We start from the raw sequence: 13889 nt of genomic DNA on the forward strand, positions 1-13889 counted from the left end.
AACTCTTCACATCAACTTTATTGATATAGATCACTCGACGGAGCGGAGGTCTCTTGTATAAGGGCAGATCACGCCCCCCAGGAGTCACACGGCTGATTGTGATAAATGAGCTTCGGGGAAACGTTTCCAGCGTTTAACCTGTTACGTGTTGGTATGAAAGCCTTTTTGTTTCGGTGCAGAACTCAGAAATTCTTTCGACGATTCATAGTCTGTTAGGATAAAAAAACACAATCGAATACAATAAAGTCTCAAAAGCAATATCCTTAATCTTAGACTATAAATAAAGCTGAGGAGTTTGTTTGTTTTCTTGATCGCGCTGATCTCAAAAACTACTGGTCCGATTTGAAAAATTATTTCTGTGTTGAAAATCCCATTTCTCGAGGAAGGCTATAGGCTATATATCATCACGCTAAGACCAATGAGAGCATAGCGACAATAAATAATGTTTCAAAAATGTTTCGGGGTTTTCTTTTCCTTTTGAGAGCTTCTGCTGCGTGCGCTGCGTAAACGGTTAAAGTTTTGATAAAATCATGTATGACTGAGTCGTTTCTTTTTAAACGTTCTAAAAAAAGTCTGGGTTAGCATATTGGGGACCGTCATTATAATATAAAAACGAGTTTATACGTTAACATAACATACCATAAGTATGTTAAATTCCTTTTAAATTAAAGCATCTTATTTACTATGAAATACCTACAGTTTGCGAGCTTGCTGACACGTAGATGCGTTTGCGCACCGATAATGCTTGACGAATACGAAGCATCACAATAGCTCATTGAAGGTCAAAAGGTCAATGTCATACTGGAACTCCAAGGCAAGCCGGCTCTTCATGAAGAAAAATATTTCATTGGAAGTGGAAAAAAACAAACTTATATTGAATTAGTTTTAGCCATTGACTTAAGAATATACAGAATCCTCATTCAGCAATTATTGTATGCAGTGTATTGTGTCCTAAAACAATGTTTACATTTGACTAAAACTCGCATAGCGATAACGGCGTTTTGCCAGCACGCACTTAAAACGCCTGTCGTGTGAACAGTGTGTGCCAGTCAATCGAAGTCCTGATAAATAACCCTCGTGATGAGTTATTATTATTAACGGCACAGTCATAAACCTAGAGCCTCTATAAATAGGCGCCTCTAATCCTGCAAAGCCTCGCCAATATTTGGTCAAGCATGATAAGAGTGACGCATAAGTTACACCCGAAATAAATACATTATCGAGTGCTAAACATAATTATCACATCATGATAAAGTATCAAGAAGAATTATTTATTCGATAATATTTTTATCGACTGCGGTGTATAAGCGATCGTGAATTAAGGAGTCTTAGTATGTTATAATTACTGTAAAATTATGAAAATTTTCGATCTAGTGGTCGAAATTCAACCATAATTTAAATTATAAGTATGAACATTAACCAATAATGTTCATACATCGTTTATTCCGTAGTTCAAGGGGATTTATCCCAGCTTATCGCTTGTTCACTTAATGTTTACTCTATCCCAAATATTTCACTAGTGAGAGAATATCACTTGTGCAATAAAAATCTCGACTCTTCAACATGATTTGAAATAGGCCAGGAAACCAGTTACAAACGATAAGAATAATATATTACCATTCAAATTTATCTCCATTGACTCACTGATCAGTGATCAGATAACCGGTCGAGCGATGTGAGTCAGCTGTATTCGATAATTATCTTCTAAGAACAGCTATGTTAAATATCCCAGTGTTAGTTTATAGCGGTTAGGACTGAGCGTTCCTAAGTAATCTTAGCATTTAATTTTCATCCAACCAAACTGCAGCGTGGTGGACTTCGGTCCAAACCCATCTCAATGTGGGAGGAGACCCGTGCCCTGTAGTTAGTTGGCCGTTAATGGGTTTATATGATGATTTTATTCTATTTGTTTGGAAAACCAACAGCTATACATCTTCTATATATATATATATATAAAAGAGAAAGTGTGTGGGTATGTTTCGTATTGGAAATATATTTCCAAATTGCGACCCCGATCCCCCCCGAATCGAACCCTACCTACAGGATCTCCTACTTAAATGCACAGCGCTCGCCGTTGTGTCAGGGAGGTCAATATATTGGAGGTTTATATTGGGTGGATGGAGGAGGCCCGCGGCGCTTTTTTCTACTAAAATCACTCATTTTTCTTTAATTCATTCATTTTTTTTAATCAAATGTTTATAAATCATAAGAGCCGGTCTTTTTAAAATTGTACATCTCTATCAAAACTTTTTACCTTCACATTGGAAAAGTAGAAACCCGGAGGGTGTATTAAGATCTTGACATCGTATCGTGACGTCAAAGGCATTTTAAAATGAGCACGGGCAACCGGGGACATGCATATCGTAATTAAGGTAGAGCCCTCCAATAGGGGGAGAAATGCAACGGGGGACGGCAGGATACCTACAAGGCTGCAATCGGAGGTACAATTATGAATTTGAAATGGAATTACGATGTTTGCATTTTTTTTTATTTCATGGCGTTCTAAGTATTTCTGAATTGTTCAATTGCATAGAAAAAATTGCTAACGATTCTCGGTATAGCAAAGTATAAGTTACAAAGCACTTACACACGGTATAAGTTATATGAATGGTTGCGATGCGAGGCCGAATTAACGCTCGTTGGTTGAGTTTTGGCTGTAACTAAACATTTGCTAGATGTTGTTTAACAGATAGAGTTCTTTCGGCCACTTCTTCAGTCATGCGGGATCCATTAGGAGTATGGGTACAAGGATCAGTAGAATATACTTAATAAATTGGTTTCTACAACATGAAAGCCCGAAACGCAAAAGTCCGAAGCCGAAAGTCCTTTCAAACACGGATTTGCAAGGATGTTTTAGTTGTCATAGCTGCCTTACAAAATGAAATGACGCGTAGGAAACTATTATGGCTATTATAACTACTCCGGATTAATGTAGCTCTCTATCGGTCACATCAACCGTTCTACGTTTATAGACAACATGATGTGCGTTGCGTTTTGATAAATATTATATTTTAATACTAATTATCCTATTACGGACTAAGAGTAATCCATCTAATCAAAAATAATGAAATTCGTTCTAAAGTTATAAACTGTAACTAACACGAGTAAATCAAACTCGTGTTAGTTATATATAACATATAAAAATTTACGCTTGGCACGATGGGCAATGAGCGGTACGCGTATTCTATAGCTTATATAAACTATTGGCCCTAAAGTGTTACAAACTGGGGTCTTAATGTTCACTGTCACCCACGTCACAATTCACGTCACGAAAGGACGGCGAGCAGTGAGTAAGTGTCCTGTAATGCAGCCGCCGCGCCGCGTGCGTTTGCGCATTAAATATTAATTAGGACACTCGGCGCCGACTCTTTGAAATCGTGAACATAATGTAGATAGTCAAAAGCTTTAGGTAAAACTATTTACTAACATATTGTCCTGGAGTTATTCTTTGTCGTTATTCCTAACCTAACACTGTCCCACTCTTGGGCAGAAGCCTTCCTCGTATGAGGTCACTCCACGTTGCTCAAATGCGGGTATTTTTTAAAGTCATAAACAAACGACGGACAAAGCAGATTACCCATCTGATGGCAATTAGAAAACTATCACCTATAAACAGAGCAATACATCGCAGGGTAAGCAAGCAACACGCTATACAAAGTGCCGCCCGTTGTCTACCAACCTGAGGCGTAGGTGTTAAGCATCATTTGCCTGTAATTATACCGGCAACCGCATCCTTCGGACCGCAGCACAGTAATGCTGTTGACCGGCAGAAATAAGCATGGCGGTATTAAGTCTCCTGACGAGCTCTGTCACAACGCTGTACTGATCCTCAAATTTTGGTTTTTGGGTTGGCGGGATTTCACGGTTATTATAACACGTTTGTGACAATAACCGGCTGGGTGATTACGTATCTCACGACAGGCTAGCACGACAGGCGTAAATCTCGCGATCTTTTCTGTCAAACGTCACTTTTGTTTTTTCTTGTATTCAAAAGTGAGAGAGCAGAGATAAGTTGTGAGACTTGTAATCACCCTGACAGACCTAAGGCTTAGGGCAAAGCCAGAAAGGCTAGTGTCTTCTTAACCTTATGCCACGTTATGTGGGATCAGCACAACATGTCTTCTTCCAGCCAGACAGACTAGACAGGCGTAGACAGACTTGTTGTTTTGGCATATTTTATACTATAGGCAGGCGGTCTATCTCGGCCAAACCCGACATCAAACCCTCTTTGGCAGTTTTTTATGCTGGCGAATGAACCGTCACCTTTCGATACAAAAGAGTTAGGTTATAATTTCCGTTTAATCGCACATTCCTTTAGTCTCCCTAAGCATCAGCGTGACATCATTCCAGGCACTCTGAGGAGTTCCTATACGCATCAGACTCCTTAAATATTTAGAATAAGTTTATAAGCCAATCCTCATCATCATCATAATCTCATTACCCACTACAGGGAACGGGTCTCCCTCTCAGGATGCGGACGGTTTAGGCCGTAGTTCACCACGCTGGCAAAATGCGGATTGGTAGACTTCACACGCCCTTGAGAACATTTTTTTAAGGAGATCTCTCAAGCATGCAGATTTCCTAACGATGTTTTTCTTCCTCGAAGAAAGTGATATAAGGGGATCGAACTCGCCTCTGAAAGGGATGGCGAAGTTCGGCTATTACTATTAATACCCACTGGGCTATCACCGCTTTTTTATAGGCTAATATCGATAGTTAAAGATCGTATATAATTAGGTACTACAGATGAAACGGACGGTGGTTTGGGCAAATATCATAATATCCGGCGAGCAACTCAGCCGGATAGCCGGATATTCGGTTGGATATTCGATCGTAGATTCGCCTTAATTGGTGGTCCGCCAACTAATCGTAAATAATAAATATCAGATAAAAGCAGGCGTCACTTTGCGGAATTCGATGATATACTTATTAATACGCTTATTTTCTAAATTCATTGTAGTCATTAAGTCCTTCAGTATCGAAATAAAACGTGTTTCGATAGCGCATTGCGAAAGATTTATGTACAACCTATTACTATTTTCATTTAATAATACTTAAATAATCATAATACTTAAATTATAGTTTTCTTCTCGTAATTTTTTGCCTTTTAAATTCCAGTTTAGCCAGAATGCACGCAGATTTGCTTTCATTTACCGGACATCAGTTTAATTTCCAAAAATAAGGAAAAGAAAACAGTTAAACAGTTACATTAAAAAGTAATATATTTTGATAACATTTTTTTTTTTTTAATTATGATCAGCTCTTTACAATTCAGGCCTCAACTGCAGTGACTTCTTGGAATTATAGGAATCATGGTAAAATTTTAATCTTTCCTTTATGCATTAGGGCTATGCCATAATTCCAGGTTACCACTAACACCTGTTAACAATTATCACCTAAGGAGGAGAGGATGCGAGGAGAGAAGCAGTGTGGTGGATTGAGTTCTGATTCCCTCTCCCAGGTGAGAAGCCTGTGCCCAGAAGATTGACATTGGTTGAAGATTTATTGCACATGTTTAAATCATAATGCTGAAGAGGTTGAGAGTGTGCCTTACCTAAAGAACCACCAGTCCAACCATAAAAGTAATTGATAATTTTATAGCCTTTTTATTGTAGATATTTTTTTTTCTCAATTTTCATTGAAAGCATACCTATTTATAATTATTTGGTATTAGCAGTATACGTGGGATATGTGGGCGGATTTTTTTTAACCGGCTCAGAACGATTTTTTACTTTTTGTATATTACGTCTACCAATGCCATCCTGGTACTCCACTGTGAAGAGAGCTCCAACTCAGTACTCAAGTGCAAAAAACACTAGTAGGATTTTGCGCGTTGTCTTTAAGCATATCACGATTATAATGTCAGGGTTAACTATAACCATCGTTCGCAGAATACCGCTTAACAAAATAGTTTCCGTAGGTAAAGTACTTTTAACCTGTTTTAAGATAAAACTTAAGTGTAACTTTTCTTCGTACGTGTTTAAGTACGTAGTTCAATAAACATTATTATGAAAAAAAGAATACTCACCGGTAGCTGCCGATGAAAGGAGTTTGTAGTTTTCTTTATTCTACATCAACAGTCACCCATCGTATTGTATTGGGCGAAATTACAGTAAATTATACCGATTGATCCAGCCACTTTTTCGCGTTCACGACGAACATAAGTAAACACTGGGCTAAAGCGAATGTATATTATCGCACGGTGGCTGGAAATTATTCAAGATGAAAAAAGCACATAACATACAATTTGAGTTCAAGTGAACAATCCCTTTGCTTTTACACTAATGTTCATTCACACCACACTCCACAAAACCAAGGAAATATTGCGCACGCATCCGGTGGCCAGATGACAAGCTGCCTGACGTTTGTTTACCATTGTTGCCCTGCCTTTGCAACGAGACTTGCCAGAAAAAAATGTCCTCAGAGAAAAACTAACTACGATCATAGACAATATTGCAAGAGTGGACTAATCATCTAAGATATTAAGATAGTGACTTGTCAGTTGGCAGTTGGGATGTGAATCATTAATATAAATCGATAAAACGTTCGATTCGATCGAATACTCAAACTATCAGTTTTATAATAAAATAATCATGTATAATCAAATAATCAAAATATTAAGTACAATAATTTGATGTTTTATTTAGATAGACACAATAGGCACATAGTGAAAATGATACCATTATTTTAAAACCTGTGAAATTAGTTAATTTTAGGGATTTGTGTACAATAGAATTGGCATCATTGTCTTAGATGTAGTGTTTTATGCGTTAACTAAGTTTGTTAAGAAGCAGCAGCAGCGCCCCCAGTGCTACTACTGCGATCACCAGCGTGGTGATTATTATGGGTAAACCCTGCTTGTGAGTGACGCTTTTAGACTGTGATCGAAAGCAGTCGACTTTTATAGGCTGTGATCTATAAAAAAAAATCATCGACTTTTGGTGACCGAATATCAATCAAAATTATAATAAGTTTATTTGATTGGAAATCGCCATCCCTAAGGATTACTACAACATTTTACATTATTGTCATTTGTCATTGGTGTGTATATTGTATTGTATTGTGCTCTGTGTTTGAAATTTGCAAATAGGCAAATTATTTTTCAATAAAATAACAAAACTGACGTGTACCTACAGTTAAAACCGTATATAAATTTGTTGTTTCAACTTATTAATGTAGTTTAATCACAATGTCGGAAACCGAGAGACTCGCGGAAAATGTCGGACCGCCAAGAGAATTATCTGAGCGAGAGATATACTTCAAGGCCCTGCGATTATGGCTGCAACAAGCGCAAATGTACCAGAATCTATCGACATGTTTCCCTTACTACATGATGTCACTGCAAGGGCTGCAGAGCAACACCACAAACGTACCTTTGCTGAATAACAACTATCAGTTTCAAGGACAGCAGCTGGCTTTCCAAGCGCCAGATCCTCCGAGACCGCCGGCAGATAACCAGGCGGGGCAGCAAGAACTACAGACCCCAGCAGAAAGTATACTGTTTTTTTTCATATAAACTAGCTAACTTCTGTATTCAACAGAATTTTGTATAATATATTTAAATTCAAAATTAATTTATTTCAAGTAGGTAGTCTAGTCTAGCCTCGTTTATTATTATTATTATTATTTAACTCTTTAATTGTATACCACAACATACACAAAATATAATAAAAACAGAATCATAAAGAAACAAGTAGAATACATGAGGCTGCCTTATCGCTTATAGCGATCCCTGCCAGGCAACTTTTGAATTAGGGAAAAAAAGAAGAGGAGAATGGACTGCTGGTGGTACAAATTTAAAGTACATGTAAAGAACTCTTTTCTCAAAGTCACCAATGTTTTTTACAGTGATAAGTGACATTTAAAAAAGATGTTTAAGAGTTTATTTTAAGAAGAAATTATTTTGATTTTAAAGACCTGAAGTAAGGGCTATAAATGTTGTTTCTTGTATTTTCAAAGAAACACAATTTTGTCTTTATTTCAACTACCCATTGAAGGGAGTATTATAAACATTATTATATACATACATGCAAATATCTACATACTTATACGTAAACTACAAATAGATCAAAAGTACATAATATAATTAATAAATAAATATAAAAATAAACTAATATATATAATAACAACACTTACATATTTAAATACTTTAACATACAATAAAAGAGTAAGTATATAATACATGTTATTGTTAGTTGTTGGCCTTAACTGCTTTCTTAAACATTGCCAGTGATTTGGATGGTTGTATTCTCATTGGAAGTGCATTCCACAATTCCACAGCTTGTACACTAAATCCTATTATATACAGTAAGTGAATGTACATGCATATCCCCGAGATGATGAATAGGAAGATACTTGAGTTTTTGACAAATTCAGTAACATGGTCATATTTGTGAAGGCCGAATATGAACTGAATAGCAAGTTTATAAGAACTGTTGAAACGTCAAGGCAGTCTGTTAGTAGTGACTATCACCAATTTGGAAGAGCAGACAAGAAACTCAGAGAGCTTCACCTTAATTAACCTTTCAGGTAGACTTGGCAAACTGTTAGTTTATATACAAGATTTCTATTTGAAGACCCAGCATTGCATGCTTTAGTATATTTACATCATCTTTTCAGAGAAATATCAATAAAAAATGTATAGACGAATGAAAAGATTACAGATAGATTGAATATAGAAAATGGACATTAGTACTCCTGATATTTATATATATATACATTAGCATAAAACCATGTTTCTGGCATATAATGGAGAATATAATACTATAAAAGTTATATCAAAAAATTAGGGTAGGCTAAGCTTTTGCGCATGTATGTAGCTAAGCTAGATTATCAACAATCCCTATAATTAACACCTTAATGGAAAGATTGTGTTTTTTTTTAATTAGCCACCTCTGCCCTCTGGGCCTATATATTCATTATTTTTTTATTATTCACTAATAAAAAAATAATGGTTCTGGAAAACTGAAAACTGGTGTATTTTGGTTTAACTGTTAATTTTTCTTATTATATTATGTTTCAATCTGTGCATAGATAAAAAAATGTTGATTTTTTTAAAACCTACAGGAATGGAATTCATGCACACTTTCGCATTTTTAAATAAGTATAAATGTACTGAAACAGTGATAACTAATATAAATCCGATGTATAAAGTATACAACAGAAAGTTTATTTGTTATGAGAAACATTCTTGTAAAAAATGAGAAGCAGTCAATCTGCATTGGGGCATTAAGCTCAAGCTTAGAATAACAAATATAATAATAATATAGTATTTGTCTTAACTTTCAGCTATAGCCAGGCATGGAGGGTATGAGTATTTGATACCGCCGTTATATAAAAGAGTGATGGCCGAGCTAATTGATTTCATCCTTCTGTTTATAATTAAGCTCCTCGTAACATTTATGGCTGTGGATATGTTTGAGGTTATGTAAGTAAATTATTTTTTAATGCCATGGCAACCATTAGATCTTATGTTGAGAGTAAAAATTTATTAAATGGCTTGTACAGGGTTTGCTTTGTGCTGCATCATGCTAACTCATGTGCAGGTATTTATAATTTGTTATTAGTTTGTTGTTATTATGTGGTAGTTATCACCCCACCAACCTAGACGTGCAGGTAAGCGATTATGTGTTCCAGTGGGATGTCGCGTAGAAACCGATTAGGGGTATGACTACCATACTCCTTTACAGGTTAGCCCGCTAGGATCTTAGACTGCATCATCACTTACTAACCAGGAAAGCTTGCAGGCAAGGGCTAACTTGTAGTGGATTAAAATACCATTAACAACACAGTTCTGTTCACATGTTCAGGCACAAGTGACTAGGCTATACCCCTTCTTGGTATTTGAAACTTACCTCCTTCGTACCATTACTGTTTTTGACCAAATTTGCTGTTTCAGTAACCTCGAGAAGTTTGATTTATACAAGTTCACCGAGCATTATGATGATTACAAGTTTGCATTGGAACTGACATCTGAAATACTTGTAGTAGAAATGATCTATAGAATTGGAGTTTGCTTATATGAGGTATAGTATTCTATTTATACTTATCAATATTGTACTAAAACTAACAAAACCTAGCTATGCAGTCTCATACAAAATTTAGACAACAAACCCTTCAATGAAAAAAACAAAGGAAAAATATGATGGTTTAGAAACATCTTAAAACATGTATGTCCTTACTTAAAATAAGATTAACTATCACTTTAATTGCTTTATGGATTTTCAGTAGTTTATGCTTATTTTAAGCATAAACTATTGGTTTTTTACACTAGAAATTACCATTGGCTTTGCTGACACTTTTCTTTAATTGACAGTCACATCCAGTGTATTTTATTGCTCAAATTTTTTAAGTTATTATATACTGTCTATCTTTATTATTTGTAATTAGATTATAGATTGGCTAGGCTTCTCAGGACATGAATAAGTAATCTTAAAATATAAATTTTATGAAAGCATATAGTTAAAATTGATCTCTAAAATTGATCTAGGGCATACCTATTTTTTGATGGAAAGAGTATATAAACACGTCGTTTGTTACATTTTGTAATTTTCTCTTTTTAAAATCTTCCATTTATTTCCATCCATATTATGCTTTTATACCTTGATGTTTTACGACAAGAAATTAATATAACTAATAATTAATAACATAAGTATAGTTTGTTCATCATCACTTGACTCGTGGTATATTTGTGTAGTCTGTGTTCAGGGGAATATAAGTGGGCGAAAAATAACGAAACTAATAGATATGTAGTTACTTTGAAACCTATTATATTTTCTGTTAAGAGATTTGCATCTGAAATTCTATTATTATGAAGTTATTTTTTTTTAAATGTATTCTATTATAATTAATTTTACACGTTAATTTGTTTTTTTTGAAATAATTTATTTTATTTACATTATTTTGAGCCTTCGCAATTCAAATAAACAACGATGCCAAATTTCAGAGAACTACCTGTGATAAAATGGGTTGTTTTATGTCCTTGTAGGACAATCTACTATTATTCATGCACAAAATGCACCTCCTTTCTTAAATTTACTGCCTCAAAGTACTTTATAACTTTTTATTTTAAGAAATTGATTTTGCTACTTCCGTCCGTGCTGGCAGGATGTCCGTCAACCAAGTCTGCTAAACAATTAAATATTCTGTTTCAGGCATTTTGTCTGAGCAGCACCGCGGGACGGTCTGGTGGTGCGACTCCTGGCAAAGCGATAATGGGCCTCCGTGTACTCACCGCCTCAGCCGTCATACCAGTGGAAGGCAGACCCATCGACACAGTTCTAATATACCCCGGCACACAATTAAGTTTCCAAATAGCATTATTGCGCTCCTTGATGAAGAATGTCCTGATAACGCTGCTGTTTCCTCTCTGCGTTGTTTTGTTCATGTTCCGCCACAACCGCACGGGCTACGACCTGCTGTGCGGTGTTATAGTTGTCGAGGAGAACATTTTCCCTCAGAGAAGACACGCTCCGTAATCGTTGTCGTATTATTTATTTAGACACCCAATGAGCCAGTTCTGATATACCCCAGAAAACAATTTAGCTTCCCAGTAGCAATACTACTCTTCGTGATGAATTATATCCTCATATCGCTGCTGTTTCCTCTCTGCGTTGTTCATGTTCCGCCACGACCAGCATTGGACAACATCCCTCCGTCGTTGATATATTTATTATTTATTTACATAGCCAATACGACGGTTCCTTTAGACCTCGGCAAACAGCTTCCGATGAAGAATATCCTCATAGCGCTGTTGGTTAATTCTGTTTTCCTGTTTCTATCACCATTACAGTGTGGTAGAAATTGGGGAATGAGGCAAAGAGCGTCTGGAATTTACGCTTGATGAGTTATGCCCGTGATTAACCTTTTTTAAGTAATTATCAAGAGCCCATAACAGTTTTCTGCTGGATTAAAGGCTTCCTTAACGCGAGGGTTTACCCATGAACACCGCGCTGTGCAGACGGGTTGGGGATCGGGTAGATTGTAGTAGAAGCATAGAGGATACTACTGCCCATTCTCCGTTATATTGTCTTAGTCGCCTCGTACGACATCAGCGAGACGAAAGATGGGTGGTGACCCATGGGTAGTTAAAAATTCATAACAATTAATTATACCATAGTAAGGTATGTTAGTAAGTAATGGATATTTCTTAAATTGTTTAATAAATAATTTTCTCGTTACCAAGTCTTCCGGTAACAGTCTCGCTCTAATAAAAGGAAAGGCGTCTTGTTTTTATATTTTCTTTATTTTTTTGTGGTGTACAACAGAAGAAGCCGGCAAGAAACTCAGCAGTGGCTCTTTTCCAACATCAACAATTTACATTTTGCATTTTAACATTCATTTTTCTATCTTGTGAGAGATAAAAGCGGAGCTGGATGCGTCCAAGCAACTTTGTCATCATGTCAATCGACTTTATTTTTTAAATCCTTAGTTCTTCCACACTTCTACTCGTTTCGTTTGCAAAACTAAAATGACTTTACCGGAATAATAAATGAATTGGCGGTTCATTTGAATTTGATACGAAATTTTTTTGAAAATATTACAGTGAATAGTTAAAGAACTAATTTAATTAACTGCAGCTGTCATATAAGCTGTTTAGCTTTAGGTAACCAAAGATATTGCATTCATTGATGTCGGTTATTGAAAATCTAGATGTTAACATTAAAATTATTATGTAACTATGTAAGAGACAATGTACCTATTAAAAATAACTTGTACAAATGAATGAAAATAAAAAAAAATATATTAAGTAGGATTAAATATAAGATTAGAAAAACCAGTGCTTAGTACCATGTTCATATTCATGATTAAGATATAAAAATATATGTAAAATTCAATACAGGTGACTAACGCGTTCGACAAAATTCTAGAAATAAATATGAAATTCGTCGACATATTTTTGTCTTACTTTTGTTGCTGCCCTAAATTATCTGTATCCAATTTGCACGCTCGAAAATATGAGGTCCATTTCGTATTTAAGCACTATACCGAAATACTTATTATAATAAAACACTATAGTAGTAGAATTTTCTACTACTACAGTTTTTTACTACTCATTATTAAGAGCCTAAAAAACTTGGGCAAACTTAAACTTGAATTGCATAAATAAGATAACTTTTGCTATAGTGTTTCGATACTCGACTTTTGTACGAAGGCTATAACGGACAGGTTATCTAGTTTTAATACTGAGAAACAGTATTGTCATTAGATAGCGCCACTTCGATACCATCGCGCCTGGGAGTTCGTAAATATAGTATGTATGTGTATATCTTAGGTTATGTGCTAGAGATGTAACTCGCAAAAATTTTGAGTCACACGTATTGGCATAATGAACCTGCACAGTTCATCAGAAGTGGAAACCTATAAATGCGTGGATGTACATACAAAAAGTGCCAGCTACGCCTGGCTGGATACAAATGGCTGAGCGCATCGGCATAACGATCACAGGCAATGAAGTGTGCAGCTTTTGCCATAGCCTCATCATCATATCGACCCATTACCGGCCCACCATAGGGCATGGGTATCCTCTCGCAATGAGGTGTTAAGGCCGTAGTCCACCACGCTGGCCCAGTGCGGATTGCTGGACTTCACATACCTTTCCTTACGTTTGCCTTCACCGTCAAATCAAGTGATATTTTTAATTACTTAAAACGTACATAACATAGAAAAGTTAAAGGTGCGTGCTGGGATTCGAACTCTGCCTCCCAAAAGTCAGTCGAACTCCTACCCACTGCGCTAAAACAGCTTATCAGGGCTCCTCAACCTGCTCGATGCGGTGTCCTTGGGCGACCTAAAAAGAACAGAGATGAGCCGCGGGCCGCTCCTTCTGTACTTAAAAAGAAATATTTCTTTTCACATTTTTGAAAATTCACGCAAGTGTCACGACTTGA

At 36.2% G+C, this 13889-nt stretch overlaps 2 protein-coding genes across 2 annotated transcripts in view; one reads left to right on the forward strand and one right to left on the reverse strand.

Moving 5' to 3' along the window:
• LOC120631179 (beta-arrestin-1) overlaps positions 1-6388 on the reverse strand; it is a 111192-nt gene extending 104804 nt beyond the window's left edge. Inside the window, exon 1 of the mRNA XM_039900660.1 lies at positions 6029-6388. The gene's annotated coding sequence lies outside the window, so the exon portion shown is untranslated. The remainder of the gene's footprint in view (positions 1-6028) is intronic.
• A 650-nt stretch (positions 6389-7038) lies between these two features.
• LOC120632359 (protein FAM8A1) lies at positions 7039-12895 on the forward strand. The gene is made up of 4 exons (XM_039902217.1): positions 7039-7493; positions 9289-9427; positions 9899-10025; positions 11154-12895. The coding sequence occupies exons 1-4, from the start codon at positions 7190-7192 to the stop codon at positions 11475-11477; spliced, it is 894 nt and encodes a 297-aa protein (XP_039758151.1). The 5' UTR covers positions 7039-7189; the 3' UTR covers positions 11478-12895.
• The last annotated feature ends 994 nt before the right edge of the window (positions 12896-13889 follow it).

Source organism: Pararge aegeria, chromosome 2 (genome assembly GCF_905163445.1).
Source record: "Pararge aegeria chromosome 2, ilParAegt1.1, whole genome shotgun sequence".
In the NCBI taxonomy this organism is placed as follows: domain Eukaryota; kingdom Metazoa; phylum Arthropoda; class Insecta; order Lepidoptera; family Nymphalidae; genus Pararge; species Pararge aegeria.

Bases quoted from the DNA above. Each gene is read 5' to 3' on its own strand.
- LOC120632359 (XM_039902217.1), top strand. From the start codon at position 7,190: ATGTCGGAAACCGAGAGACTCGCGGAAAATGTCGGACCGCCAAGAGAA. The intron at 9,428-9,898 runs GTAAGTAAATTA...TTGCTGTTTCAG, and splicing joins GTGGATATGTTTGAGGTTAT to TAACCTCGAGAAGTTTGATT. The intron at 10,026-11,153 runs GTATAGTATTCT...ATTCTGTTTCAG, and splicing joins TTGGAGTTTGCTTATATGAG to GCATTTTGTCTGAGCAGCAC.